Raw genomic sequence first — 14,704 nt, 5'->3', positions numbered from 1 at the left:
CAGATGAAAGCAAATCTTTTGAGAACTCCTCTTGCGGTCAATCGCGTCGGCACACCAGACTGTCTCCAAGTTTTTACGCACCCATTTGACTGTACTTTTTGAACTCATTGCGTTGCTTTGTCCTTTTATAAGTGCACTTGTGTCCTCTGAGCACAAAACGTCTTTGAGTTTTTAATGAGACCAGAACCGGGGTCCTTGAAGCCAACGTTAAACCACAACTTCTGCCGACGGGTGCCACATCTCTGTGATCCATGACATTTGGGGCCCATAAGACCAGATGTTCAGTCAAATGTTTTGTCATTTTGTAAGTGTCTCTTGAATATGTATCGAACTTTTAGTCTCAGGTTCCTAATTTAATATTCTTACCGTTACTATGGAAACACATTAACAATGGCAGGATGCAGGGGCCCCGGAGGAGAGCAGGAGCACTTTCCACAGTTTTAAAGCATGCGTTTCGTAGTGAGAACTATAAGATGTGCTTGATAATTTATTAACAAACGAAAAAATAACAGCATGAGAAGTGAAACATATTTCAATTGTGACACCAAGCAAAGGAAGTGCACAGAAAATCAGACAAAAAGAATTAGGGATGGGTCACAGCACCTAAAAATACACGTCTCCATGTCCATGGTTGACACTATGGTTATAATGAATTTCATGTCGGTACTAATAGAGTGAAGCACCTGTAGATAATAATTTATTTTAGACATTTTTCAGACATTGAAAATGCACAGATTTAGAGAACAGAAGGTTATGAAACATTTGGCCTTTTCTTCCGGTGTTTGTGGAACATGTCACTGGTTTCCTGTGTGATTTTTATTTTTTTTCTCCAACCTGTCATGCAGTCCTCAAACCTCATGTCTGAACATTGTTACTCTAATTGTGTCCCACATGACGGGAATTTCCCGTGTACAGGAACGCACAGACTGCCATAAGATCCCCGCTTGGGTTTTTGAAACAAAACACTAGTAAAGTAATAGTTCCTTTAGCTTCCTCTTTCTATGGTGATGTCAACAAAATCACCTAAACAATTTATTTTATTAATTCTAATGTCTGTCCAAACTTTATGCATGTCTACTGTGAAACACAATGTACAAAAAATGTTTTGGTTGATATTCTATGTCATTTTCAAGCTTTCAAGATTCAGAACTTCAGAAGAATATAGACCGCTTTTATGGTACTTTCTGTCATCGTGATTATGACAGCACCAGTCCCTATTTATTATATAAAAAATCTTTTCTACTAACTATACTGGAAATGATTTCAACAAAAGAGAGATTTAGTCCCAAAAATGAAAGTAAGTGAAACAGTATGGGTTTGCAATGACATTACTGTGTACAGGATAACAGAATATTTGGGATATTTCAGGCGAACTGTCGCTTTAAAGGCATGAGAAAGCAGCCGTAGATGCGAGCATTGCCTTGCCTGTAGCTCGTGGAGGAATAGCGGTGACAGGGTGTGTCTGTGTGTCTTTCACTTTCCACAAACAGAAAGATAATCTCAGCACCTATGAGTCACTGTTCTTTACCCACCACACCGTCCTCTTGCTATTTTCTTCCCCTCTAGGAGATTGAGACTGTTGGCGAAGTGAAAAACTCTCTCTCTCTCCTCCGCGCACACAGTCTGAATGTTGTTTTTTCACTTACTTGGATGGGGTTTTTGGAGACGACGAAGTGCGTTATTAAGGATAATCTTTTAGAAGTGGCGGAATACTCTACAACAGAGTAGATCGAAACGGGGCAAAGGAAAGCTTTCCTCAAGTCATCGAGCTTGATTTAAAAGTACATCGTTTTTCCTCGTTCTGTTTATTTGTGTGCTACTGACTTTTCCATGGCTTTAATGGACACGGCATGAAAAGAGTCTTTCAAGTGGGGAGAAATGTAAAAAGGTCAGAGGAAAACCAAACACGCGCTCGTCCCGAGTGCATGTGGAGGGAGTCTTACAGGTGACTGGAAACACGTACTTCTCATAGAGGCACGTGTGATAAAGAAATAGTTAATCCACTTTATTTTGCTCAGTCTGTGTGTATGCTTGAGTTTGTTTTCGCAGTTGAGATGCACACCCTTGCCTCATGATCTGTCGGTCCAGAGACACCTGACATTACCAAATATAACACTCTTGAACCTTTATCTACAGTACTTGACATCCAAATCTTCTGTTGACCTTTCTTTGGGTCCGTGCACTGGATGGCAACCATTGATGGAAAACCCCGTTCTGCTTTTTACCAAGTGATGTATTGTGAGAGGGTGTTTCCCCCAGATAGCCGATCACATCGCTTTATTTTTTTGTCCTGTTTTTGACAAGGCGAGCGGAGCTAGGCACAGCAGGCTCGATTGTTCCCCCGCGTGGAAAAGTTTTTGTTGCCGTTCTGAAACAATTGGACATTCCTCGAGGCAAATTGAGTGTGGAGGAGGGTTTTCCTCTCCCCTTGGTTTTTTATGACTTTAAATTCCTCTCAGCTTTCAAAGGCGGTGGATGCGATGATCTTGGGTGGGCCTGTGAATGCGCCCTTAATGATATAACAGACGGAGGCGCTGCACCCTCTTATCAGGCGAAAGTGAGAACTTTTCTTTCCACCGCATTAAACCTTCACAGTGGATGTGAGAGAGGAAAACGGTTGCCCCTTGCCGCTTATTCTTCAAAGGTGGGCGAGTTTATTGGGTTTCTCACGGTCAAATTACTATAATTTTGGTTTTATTTGACGTGGTTATTTTGTCCCGAGTTTTGATTCTCTGAAGGCCTTGAACGGCCACAGGGCAGTCAAGAGTGAAATAGTTCCTTCTTTCAGTAATGTAGACAAATATAGTAGTGAGTTTGGTTAGGCGGGATGCAGCCCTAAATTTCCTAACCATTTTAGGGAAGGATATTTCAACAGATCAACTTGTTGATAATGTTGCATCTGCAAGTAGTGATTTGAAAATGCTCATGAAAGAGATTGTGGCTTATTTCATTATGAGGCATTTTTAAGTATTATTTATTTCAAACAGTGGGAGAAATGTTCAGGCTAAGCAGCGGCGTGTGTGTAGTTAATTTATGTATGTGTGTTTGTGCTGGGCTTGGCCGGAGAGAGAAAGGGAAGTGGCACACAAGGGAGGAGAATGTGCATCAGTGCTCTACAGATCCTGATGTGATAATGGAGTAATAATAGCAGGCCTGCCACCACCCATCTCCTACCACATCAGTCTTTCTGCCAGCTCTCTCTCTCTCTCTCTGTCTACTTATCTCACGCTCTCTTTACCATTCCTCTTTTCCTGTCTCCTTCACCAGACACATCAGTCTTGCCAGTTCCCTCTCTCTCTATCTGGCCCTGTTTGAGATGTGAGCAACAGGAGAGAACTTTCAGTTTGGTCTTTATCCATACACATTTACCATCTAATTTAAGCCACTTTGCATAAAGGGTGCAAAGAAATGATAAATGAAATATGGTGTTTAACCTTCAGATAATAGAGTAAATATAACAGATGCACCGATATATTGGCCGATAATCGGTATTGGTTGATAAAAGCTATCTTTCAAGCTATCTGCTATCGGATAGTTTAAAAACAGAGGAGTATCAGGGACGATATATTAGGGCTGGGCGATATATTCTGAAAGCCAAAGGGCGCTCTCGCGCATAAACTTCGAATATGGGAGACAGAAGAAGAACTATTTACACACACGGCAATTAACAACAATATTCACAACAACCTAAACGTGAACGTTGATAAAAACATAATTTAGTCGCGAGAAATGTATTTATTGGCACTTACATTAAATATGACATCAGTCTTAAAGTTTTCCGCTATATTTAATTGATTTAATTTTGAAATTGAACCGTTGCTCAGCTCCCGTGGCATCATTGGAAAGATAAGTGTCTATTCGATCCACATAACACACACGTATCTCGGCGGAAGTAGGTGACCATCCTGGTATTTCTCGCCTACTGTTTTTTGGATACTGGGATTTCGCACATATACTATTCATGACTCATACTCATTTTCGCCTACTATATAGTATGGAAGTAGGCGATTTCGGATGCAGCCACAGTTCCAGGAAATGGTGATATTCTATCACTGTTCTTCAAACCTTTCAGGTACTTTCATAAAATAAAGTACATTTATATTGAATTTTTCAAATGCACGCTATAAACGACTCGATCTCGTAGTGATTTTAGATTGAGCAGTACTTACTACTGATCAAAGATCCGCAGAATAGCTGTGCATAAAAAGTGATTTCAGAATCGATTTAGACATGTATATTAAGTGTGAATCGCAATATATATCGCCCAGACCTACGGTATATCCTGTCAATCAAAGAGGACAGGGAATTGCAATGATTTTGTGATCTGCATATATCCAGTATTTAGAAACATCACCAATTTGATGTTCAATATTAATAGTCGTTATATTAGTTAATAACATTCAGAAATTAAGAAATATTAATTTAACCTTTAGAATTAAGTTCATCCGAGTTAACCACCAATCTAACGGTATCGGCAGATAGCACTCTGAATAATCAGCCATCTGTGGACAAATTGAATATCGGCGAGTATTACATTTTATTTTCCTATTAGGTTCAATTTCTATAGTATTTTTAGAATGTGTAGAATAAATAAATTGAATATAGTATGCTTGAATAAGTGGTAGTGTTGCAAATTTAGCCCAAATTAAATCACTCGGCAAAGGCTAGCAAGTTTGGAAAAAGTTACTACCGGTGATACTTTTTAATAATAGGTTATTTTAATGTTAGACAGTAGTAATAATTCAAATTTGTATTTCTAATGATTTTAAAACCTGAATGGGACACAAAAATGTACAGTACTGTATTCTTACATCTCAGCTCAGCTGTATTCTTAACAATTTCCCTCTGACTCACTTTGTGCCTTTATGAATATTTGCCCGAATGCATTATGAGGATGACTCATGCGTTTCTTTCAAAGGCCAGGACAATTTTTTGATAATCTCATGGCAACGCACGGCACATGAGGCTTCTCATGTCGACCTGTTGAAGATTGTTACGACTTGCTTGTCTTTCATTCTTCTCACTTGGAATGTGAGATTTTAATAACTAAACGATGGGTGAAGACAAGAGTAAAGCAAGTTAAGAAAAAAAAAACACAATCCCTTGTAAATATAGTAACCATTTCATGCAATAATTGGTTTAGGCCTGATTTCCATACTGCAAAATGAGACTAAGGCATTAAAGCATCTTCCAAAGCTTAATTCCCAAAGCGTTGCTTCCCTCCATTAGCTGTCTGTACTCTGTAAACCATTATGCAGACTTTGCTTTTTCGCGAAATGCGATTTTCCTCTTATTCTAAAGATTATCAGAGCTACATTTAATGGGAGGGAGGGGTAATATGGCTATATGTTATTTCCACTCGCCAAATGTATTTACCATTGAGTTTTTACTCAATATGTGCTTCTCTAGTCCTGCTCGGCTCTCTGATACTCTTCAAAGAGAGTGCTGATGCATTGAGGATTGATTTACCCTTTTGTGAATGTCATTTTTAAAGGCATCCGGAGCCTTTCCTTAAAGTCTGTCTTATTTTGGCAGATTGCGTGGGATCGCCTCTTTTATTATGGTTATGATTATGACTTCAGACTTGTAAAAAGTATAGTGTCAACTGGTGAAACCCTTCATCAACACCTGTGGCGCCAAACGTATTCACTGGGCATGTGCAATCCAGTTTAAACAGGCAGTAAATACGCTGAAATAGCTTAAGTCCTTGTCATACAGTATTTGTCGTCGCAAACACACCACTTCTGTATGCAAATTGGACTTATCACAGAATGCTACTTATTTACAAAACTCAGCATTTATTGTCTGCCGCAATTAACAATCAAAATAGTGAATTCCATCCAGATTATATACAATGAAGTTATACAACCGCAGAAAAATTAAGAGACCATTTCAAAGACCGTTTTCAGTTTTTCTGAATTTACTACTTTTGTATGTTACTATTATGAACTTATGTATGCAATTATGTATGTATGTACTATTATTACGTATGTTTAGGTAAAAGATTATTTTGGTTTTATTCTGTGAACTACTAACAATATCTCTACCAAATTTCCAACAAAAATATTGTTTCTTTTTGCATATTTCAAGTACAGCAAATATTCACTTTTTAGCAATACAGTAGTATTTGTACATGTATTTAGGAAAAGGAAAAAATATATTTTTTATGTGATAACCTTGAAAGTAAAATCACTTCTATTTAATACATGGTGTCTTAATAGTTTTTTTGTGTTTGTTCTGTTTCAGTTGAATCCAGAACAGTTGGTCCTGCTTTTGGAGTTTCTTTTGGAAGAACCAAAGCTGAGCCTTTCCTGCCTAAGGCATCTCCATACCGCGTATGATCTACAGGCCCGAGATGCTGAGGTAAACAACACTCCTATATATTTACAGCACAAAACTATTTGCATAGGCCTATATTTGTCTCCTGTTTTGAGGTGTCACCACGTATGTTGAATCTTTAGTTAAATCAGTTAGGAAACAGGCAACAGTTTATAGCTTTGATGCTGTTATAATATTCAGCCTGATTTCATGGAATTTGCAAATATTTTAGTGGGCGGCTAATTCGTATGAATGTCTATGATGTGAATCGTATACAAAAACGTACGATTATTGGAGAAAAGCAATACTGATGCCCGCCCCTAACCTCACCCCTAAACCTTACAATCACTGACCCAAAAGCAAACCGTATCAAGGCGTACAAAATATATTGTATGAATTCACGCAAGTTAGCCGTCTCGTAAAATAGTTGCGAATTGCTGAAATTGTGTTGTACTTTTTTACTGTATTAGTGTGGTTGTAGTTCAGAAGACTGACTCATTTCTTAAAGGTGATAAATGTAGTATTTAAAATATCTTCTTTTAAGATTAACTACACTGATATATCAAACACCAGCAAACCTCGACGAACACCAACATTCTAAACTCTTATTCACAATGAGCCAACAAATGCGTTTGTTGGATCAGTGTAAATTAGCCTTTAGCCTAGCCTAATATGCAGTGACAAGCATAAGAACGCTATTTGTGACTATAAAAACGCCCGACCCAGCCACGGTGTCTCTTAGGACAGTACTATCTGTTTGCCACCCAATGGCAGACTTTCGTTCAGTGAAAACAATCATTATTTTTGCACATAACTCATTTGCTGACATTGCACAGAAAAAGTCCATACTGTATAGAGCCGTTGAGTAGGAATGGCATCTTCGTAATTGATTGTTTCCACGATTGCGATAAATGTCCAGAAAAAAAGTGTTTTTATGACCTTCTTTTGTTGGCTGTTTCCTCCTCCGCCTATCCAAATATTGGCTGAAATCATTTGTCAAATCTCTAGCAACAGCTAAATAAATAAAAACCCAATCCTTCATTCTTATCATTTTGTTGCTCTCGTATGTTTATACTGTAACACTGATACCACTGACATTTACTTTTTTACCCCAGTCAATAACTTGGTTGCATTTATTTTAAGTAATCTCATCATTTTGTTCTAGATAGAGAGGTTTCGAAAATATCATGTCTCCTTAAATTCCACGAACCGTCATCTTACCTGGCCCTATCACAAGAGAGAGCAAGAGACGATATCTGATTATAAAGAACGTTTTCATCCTTAAGACTCTTACTTTGAGAACCGTCTTTAACCGAACACTAACCTCTGTGGTATTCACCTCCTGGTTCAATTACTGTCCCAGCAGCCAATTAGGCCACTTTGTGATTCTTATTTAATTCAGAGGAGGCCAGCTTCTGTTAGGGAGCAAAATTTGGCAGGGCGGCAGCGACCTAAAACAACGTTCTTTTGAAATGAAGCACTATTTGGCAGGATGGAAGATGAAAGATAATACGGAACGGTGACCACAGTAAGACCCAGACTACCACAGTTCGTTTCAAACCGGGGCCCAAAGGGAGGTATTCGTCAAGACTTTCCAGGAAAAACAAAGAGCCCTCTAAAAATAAATCAGGTTATTACTACCACAAGCTCCTCCCTCCATCCTACCGCTCTCGCTTGCTTTTCTCCCCACTTCTGCTCCCAGGCCCCGACGGTCATCTTTTCTTCCAGACAGAATTACTTCTCATCCCTGCGAGCCGTTTTTACCCCCCTGAAGTGAAGTGGCCATTTAGCGTTCTTTTTTTTTCTCTTAGATGTTGACGCTGACACCTAATTTTCATGTTTTAAAATAGAAGCTGATCCTTATTAGCCATGCGTAATTATTAGCTCTGCGTGAACATTGCTTTAAGGGCACAATAAAAAAAGAGGTGTGGTTGGCGCCGCTTTGTCTGCCCGGGTCCTGACTGGGTGTTGTTCGCACACAAAAAATGAATCACGGCTTTTCTATGGATATTTCATAATTGCTGGTGCTTGCTAAGGCAAGCATCACTATTAGTATTGCTCATGCTCGAGATGTCGGATTTGTACAAACCCCTGACCTTAAGAAATAAACTGTGGAGCACAATTCGTTCAGCACTACTTAAGCTATGGACATCAATCATGCCTCAATTCACGTGGCTTGACGACGAGAGGTGTGCTGTGCCATTATTTTTCTGTGCGATTAGACTAGTCATTTTCGTCTGGCGGATTTCAAAATGGGTGGAAAAATCTTAAATTTGAAGAAGGGTCCATATCTAAGGACACAGTAATAGAGACTGTAAAGGTGGCTAGTCTGACCACCGATGTCCTTGCAACCAACCAGGGATCCCTAGCAACTGAATATCAACACCATAGCAACCATCCACAACTCCAAATGTCTTTAATATCTCAATTAAACTGAGATTGATGAAATTAAATAGAGAGCAAATAGAAACTTTTGTGTACTTTAAGTTTCAAGCATCTCAGATATTCTTTCCAACAAACAAATATCTTTATGAGTGATTTAGAAGAGATCTGAAATATGCAAAAAACTGATCAAACAAAGATCTGCAATGAAAAAATGTGTATTATGAATTAAAAAAATTCTCTTCAAATTTAACCGTATTCTACCTCTACAATCAACATTAATTCTTCTCCATTAAATGTATTTGAACAATTTTCCCATTTTTTTTATTTTTGTTAAATGAAACCACCAAGAACTCCTGAGCTACGAAAAAGCAACCTCTAAGTAATAAATCTGGCAACTTTCTGAATAGCTACTTGAATTAAACTAGTCGTCTCAGACTTCTTCTTGGCATTTTAAAGGGGTGCTGCAACGACATGTCATGCATTCTGACTTCTTTACAATGTTAAACGTGCTGTCTTCTCATGCTTAACATGGACAACTTCTCAAAAAACGATACACTCCCCCAGTTTTTTTGAACATATAAAACTATTGTAACAATTTTTCTTAGTCCCGTATTGAACAATTCTCCCGGAAAAGCACCCGGCATTTCCAGAGCAGGAGAAGGAGCTGCGCAGACGTAACTTTTCACTTAGTTAGTAGGAGAGAGAGAGCATACGTTCGCGAAGTTCAGGTGTTTGTTTGTTCACTGCATTTGGGTGATGAATGTTATATAAACGGTGGATATAACGCTGGATTTGGAGATCGTTTGAAACTGATATATGGAGCCGTGCCTGCGCTAAAAGATGCCGGACATGAACTTCATGCAGTGAGTGAAAGTGATGTCTGTGTTGTGTTGACAGTGTGTTAAGTTCAGCCTACCCCTCCCCCCGCACATATGATTTTGGAAGTAATCGTAAAGCTGTATCTCTCTTTTATAAATGTGAGCAAACCCAATTCTCTTTGAAGATACGACGTATGCAATACTACTCTATAGGTACGTAAGATTAATATGAGATTGGCAGGAACCCCGTGTAAGGGCCGCTTTAAGATTGTTCACACAAATTAAAATTAAACAGGAATAACACCAGAAAGCATCTCTAAAATGATAACTTCTGTACTAACTGAAAGGTGAATTTAAGGGGACAGAAAAGGTTTAATTAATAAGAACAGCTCAGATTCCCTTGCACAATAAGTCACTTCACAACCCTGCGTATGAGTTTAGGGGTGTTTGAAGAGTATCTGGACTGGATTCCGGTAAGATTAGGTATGCCAGTCAGGTGAGAAGAGCACTTCTTTCTTTCACTCCTTGGCACGTTGTGTATTCTGCGTATGTCGTGCAAGTACAGGCAAAGCATAAGGGCTACGTGATGTGGTATGCGGTTTCATGTGAGGACTCGTGCGTGTGTACCATCTGTCGGACAGGCACACAGAACGTATTATATCACAGCTATCCTCAAAGCTCGGCCACAAAGTTCACACGGACCATCAGCCAGAAAGTGAGAGGTTGTAAAATGTGTTCCTAAAGCCGTATACAGGACAAAAACTTAAGTCGTAATATGGGCTGATGAATGAGATGCCTGATGTTGACACCCAGTCATTGCAACAAGTCTTTTATTGGCCTCTGTAGAGGAAACCGAACAATAGTTGATGAATGAATTGCAATAAGTACCAGGTTTCGTTGTGATTTTATTTTTAAAAATGCATATAAAAGGGATCGTTCACCCAAAAGTGAAAATGTTGTCATTATTTATTCACCCTCATATCATTCAAAATCTTTATACGGCTCGTTCTCTTGTAAAACACAAAAGAAGATATTTTGAGAAATGTGTCAAAACAATGGAAGTCAATGGTGGCCAGAGTAGGATAAGATTACAGTTTTAACACTTGGAGTTAAGAGAACATAATTGAGCAAACTACCGCAGATGAAAGAGAGTAAAAAGCTCATCATTCATCAAACCGTGCGAGTTTGTAAACACGGCATAAAATGATTATTAAAACAACATCAAAATGTAAACCAAATTACTTCAAAAGCACCGTAATTAAACTAAATAAACTGCCAATTCTCCACAAGCTAATAGTCCACATGTGCAGCACGGAGGGCAGCGTGACACACCCTGAGCATTACGACATTAGTGGGTTAGAGCTCCTGACATATTCTGAAATATTGAATCACTGGTGATAAATGACCCGATTATTTCTGGTTATGATGGAGCCTCTACGGTCCTGCCATTTATTTCATCAGGAAGCCCATGTGCTTTAGTCTTTATATCAATCTCAGCGTGCGCATAATGCCCACCATGTGTCCAACCTGGCTAAGCTTCCTTCAGAAGGCACATTCTTGTATATAAGCACGTGCACGTGACGGTTAGAAAATGCTGTTGTGCGTGCACGGCTACAGGTTTGTGATGTTGTAATTAAAATTACATGTGTCGGTTTGTAGGCGTGCCCTTCTCTATGCTCCGTATAGACCCGGCAGCTGTGGAGGGGATCAGAGTTGAGCTACATTCCTGGGGAGACCCCTGAGGCAGGACAGCTGCAGTGTGCCTGCCAGCGTCTCTCTCGCCCTCTCTCTCTCTCTCTCTCTCTCTCAAGAGACCCGGTAATTACTGAGGACATTCCATAATTTGTTACTGCGGGCATACATGTACATGCACACGGAAATGCTCTCACTCATCCATGGTGTAATCGGTGATGCCCGGGGCATGTTACTTTAATCTAGCATGGGAACCAGGGGTCACCCGATGAGGCATACGGACCAGTCATTAAAGCCGGGGTAGTCAGTTTCGTAGAGGCTAGCAGTGACAAAGCATGAAAAAAGATGCAACCCTTCCTTCAGAGATCTTAAGAAAGACACGCCTACTCTTTCACCGATGAGACTATACAAAACACGTAACATTGAAATATTATGAACGCAAACAACTACCCGTGATCCAGGAGTAGCGAATGTCGTAGTTTGATGTATTTACAAAATGTCAAATGAGAAACGTAGTGGGTTTACGGAAAAATAAAATCATATCACAATCATAACGCTGGCATTGCCCCCTGCATCCTACGTTCGCAATATGCATACATCCTGTACTCTACATAAAATAAAAATAGACCGTTTTTTTGAATTTCAACAAAAGCAAACCTCAGGAGTGACAAAGTCATACAAAAACAATGTGAAAGACTGACAGCATGACAAGACACATGAAAACTGTCACACGGTTATCACACAATTTTTTTTTTGAACTTTCCATAAATACATGTTCTGTGCAAATATTACTGTTGTATTGATTAAAATTGAGCATGAACCTATGCAGTATTTGAGGTCTGAGAAATCCAGAGCATCTTTACTGTTATTTTGAACGGTTTCTCCAGTTTTTATTTTCTGCAAAATATGCAAAATTGAAATAAAAAGGATTTGAAATATTGTTCACAGAATTAAACAAAACAGATAATTAAACGCATACCTTTAAATGGGAAATAAAAAAACTAATATATGTTTGAAATGGTCAAAAATGTTGTATCTTTTTTGTTTGTCCAGGCATGTTGGACTTCTTTTTTGAGGATGTTTAAGTCACTCGTGTGAACTGTTCCTTAACACATCAGTTCCACATTTGGACGATTCGTTTTTTCCACTCACACTGCTTAAATCTTCCCGTCAGTTATAATGAGAAAGACACCTGTTGCTATGTGCAAAGTTTATTGAATTCCCCAAATGTTCTGAGGTGAGGTTAATGTAGGTCAGACTGTCTGAGTCAACGAAATGTCTTCCTGTTGTGGGAGTTCAGATTAGAGATTCACAACAGCCACTCTTTCATCAAGTCTGCTATTACCACACCCTGCCTGGAGTAACCTTTCCACACACACGCTCGGTGCTTTCTGCTCGTGTCGACATACACAAACACGCAAGGTCTGTTATTCTATGTGTGTATATGTGGCGGATCTGCCCTATACTGCTAATTAAAGCTGTGTGGGTTTTTTTAGCATGTGGCCTGGAATGTCGTCACTATGTGGGTTCCGGGTGGTTCTGTGACCTTGTCGGGATTGTATTTAGCACAACCTGAGGATTTTTTCAGCTACAATCTATATTTATTTGTCATGCCAACGTATCCACTACAGCTAGTAAGGTCTAACGGCAGTCAAGTACGGGGGGAGCTTAAATCCCATTGGCTCTAAACATGTGGTGACATTTCAACACGTTGCTTCAATATACGATGATTTGCAATCGGAAGGCTCTGTTTCCTGTTGTTTTTCTGAGTTAGCTCATACCTCGTCTTAAAGCAAACATTCTCACACACTTGTACGCACACTTTCACAATCTTACTTCATTAATCATTAACCGCAGGCCACCTTGGGCTCTGCGATCTCCCACCCATTCAGCTTCAATTAAACCCCCGCTGTGTGTGTAGGGGGAGAGCGAGACAAAGAGAACGATTTTATTAACGTTTTATCAATGTCATGCTAATTTAGTTATGATGTATAACCTACCGTATCACGTCGAGCAAAAAGAGATGGAGAGAGAGGGGGTTCAAATATATAAAGCAAAGGTGTATTTACACTAGACAAAGCACTCATAGAGGAATGCGTGTTATTAATGGACTGTTACTCAGAAATAGACTTACTGGGTGACATCAAAGAGTTTAAGAGAAATTGTAGAATATATTTTGTGTGTGTGCAAAGAAAAAATAAATTGGAAGACAAATTTCATATTTCAAAGGATTCTAGACGTTTTGTGTGAGATTTTGGGCAAATCCCAGCACAGAGCGTGTCTATATGTCACTGTTTGTGTGTGGGAGGAACTGAACGACAGCAGACAACAAGAACAGCACAATTGAGTGCTAGAGGGTGACGGAGCCAGTCAGAGATCTCCCCGCTCTGCTTCACTAACACAGCCTCCATTTATACAAGACAGGCGAAAGAGAGAGGGGGGGGGGGAGTGTGAAATAAACAGAGAACACACATCCACTGACATGCTTGCCTCATCACAAAATTACCACAGTCATGTGCTTCACCAGATTTCCTCTGATGCGTGATTCTTGCAGGCAGTGATGTTAGATTCATGTTATTGTAGAGGTGCTTGTTGTAATCACATTTTCTCTTTCTCATTAGGTGAGACATCGCTGGTGTGAACTGGTGGTCAAGCACAAATACACAGCGGCATACAGAGACGTTGAGCAGTTTCTGATCCATGACCAGGTTCATCACTCATTTTATACTTTATAAGTTATGATGGGAATGGTGAAAAATTGTGAAATTCCACTTTAGATTACTTACAATTTGGCATTCTGGAGTTAAATAATCGAGTCTTATGCCATTGACTTTATAATTTCTATACACTACATTACTGTGAGTAGAAACATTTACCCATTCTTTCGGTTTTCACATTAGAGAATAATAGTAAACTCATTCAAATTCTAGAATAACACAATTGTAGCTAAAGCATTATTTCAGAATCATTGAAGAAGAAAAGTATTTTTATTATTTATATTAGTTATTAATATATTAATTTATATGAATACTGTATATAATTATGGTTATAAATTAGGTATATCAATTATTAATAAAGACTGTCCTTTAGTAAAAAATGAAGAGACCATTTCCAAATTATTATCAGTTTTCTGAATTGACTATTTATAGGTATGTGTTTATGTGAAATTCTGTAAAGTACTAACAATATTTCTCCAAATTATTAATAAAAATATTGATAATTGAAGAAACAAGTCAAAACAAATGTCAGACCTCAAATACTTCATAGAAAACAAAGTTAATATTCACTTTAAAGCAATACAACTTTAATATGTGTATTAAGTTTTTTTATGTGATAACCACAATACCACAATACATCTAAAAATGCTGCTTGAATCAAAATTTGGAATGGTCACTTAATTTTTTTCTGCGGCTGTATATTATTTATAAACGTATATATTATATGGCACAATTATACTTTTGTCTACAACATTAAGGGGCAGTTTCCCGGAC

General features: G+C 38.7%; 2 protein-coding genes across 4 annotated transcripts in view; one reads left to right on the top strand and one right to left on the bottom strand.

Moving 5' to 3' along the window:
* Positions 1–14,704, top strand: part of aopep (aminopeptidase O (putative)) — a 66,773-nt gene that overhangs the window by 46,850 nt on the left and 5,219 nt on the right. For all 3 annotated transcript variants that reach the window (XM_056772740.1, XM_056772742.1, XM_056772741.1), the window contains exons 13-14: positions 6,247–6,363; positions 13,835–13,921. In XM_056772740.1, coding sequence (XP_056628718.1) covers positions 6,247–6,363; positions 13,835–13,921 — 204 coding nt within the window. The remainder of the gene's footprint in view (positions 1–6,246; positions 6,364–13,834; positions 13,922–14,704) is intronic.
* Positions 3,177–14,704, bottom strand: part of fancc (FA complementation group C) — a 53,028-nt gene continuing 41,500 nt past the window's right edge. Inside the window, exon 16 of the mRNA XM_056772744.1 lies at positions 3,177–3,307. The gene's annotated coding sequence lies outside the window, so the exon portion shown is untranslated. The remainder of the gene's footprint in view (positions 3,308–14,704) is intronic.

Source organism: Triplophysa dalaica, chromosome 18 (genome assembly GCF_015846415.1).
Source record: "Triplophysa dalaica isolate WHDGS20190420 chromosome 18, ASM1584641v1, whole genome shotgun sequence".
In the NCBI taxonomy this organism is placed as follows: Eukaryota; Metazoa; Chordata; class Actinopteri; order Cypriniformes; family Nemacheilidae; genus Triplophysa; species Triplophysa dalaica.
Note: the sequence above shows the minus strand (reverse complement) of the source record. Positions and strands in the feature narration are given on the sequence as shown.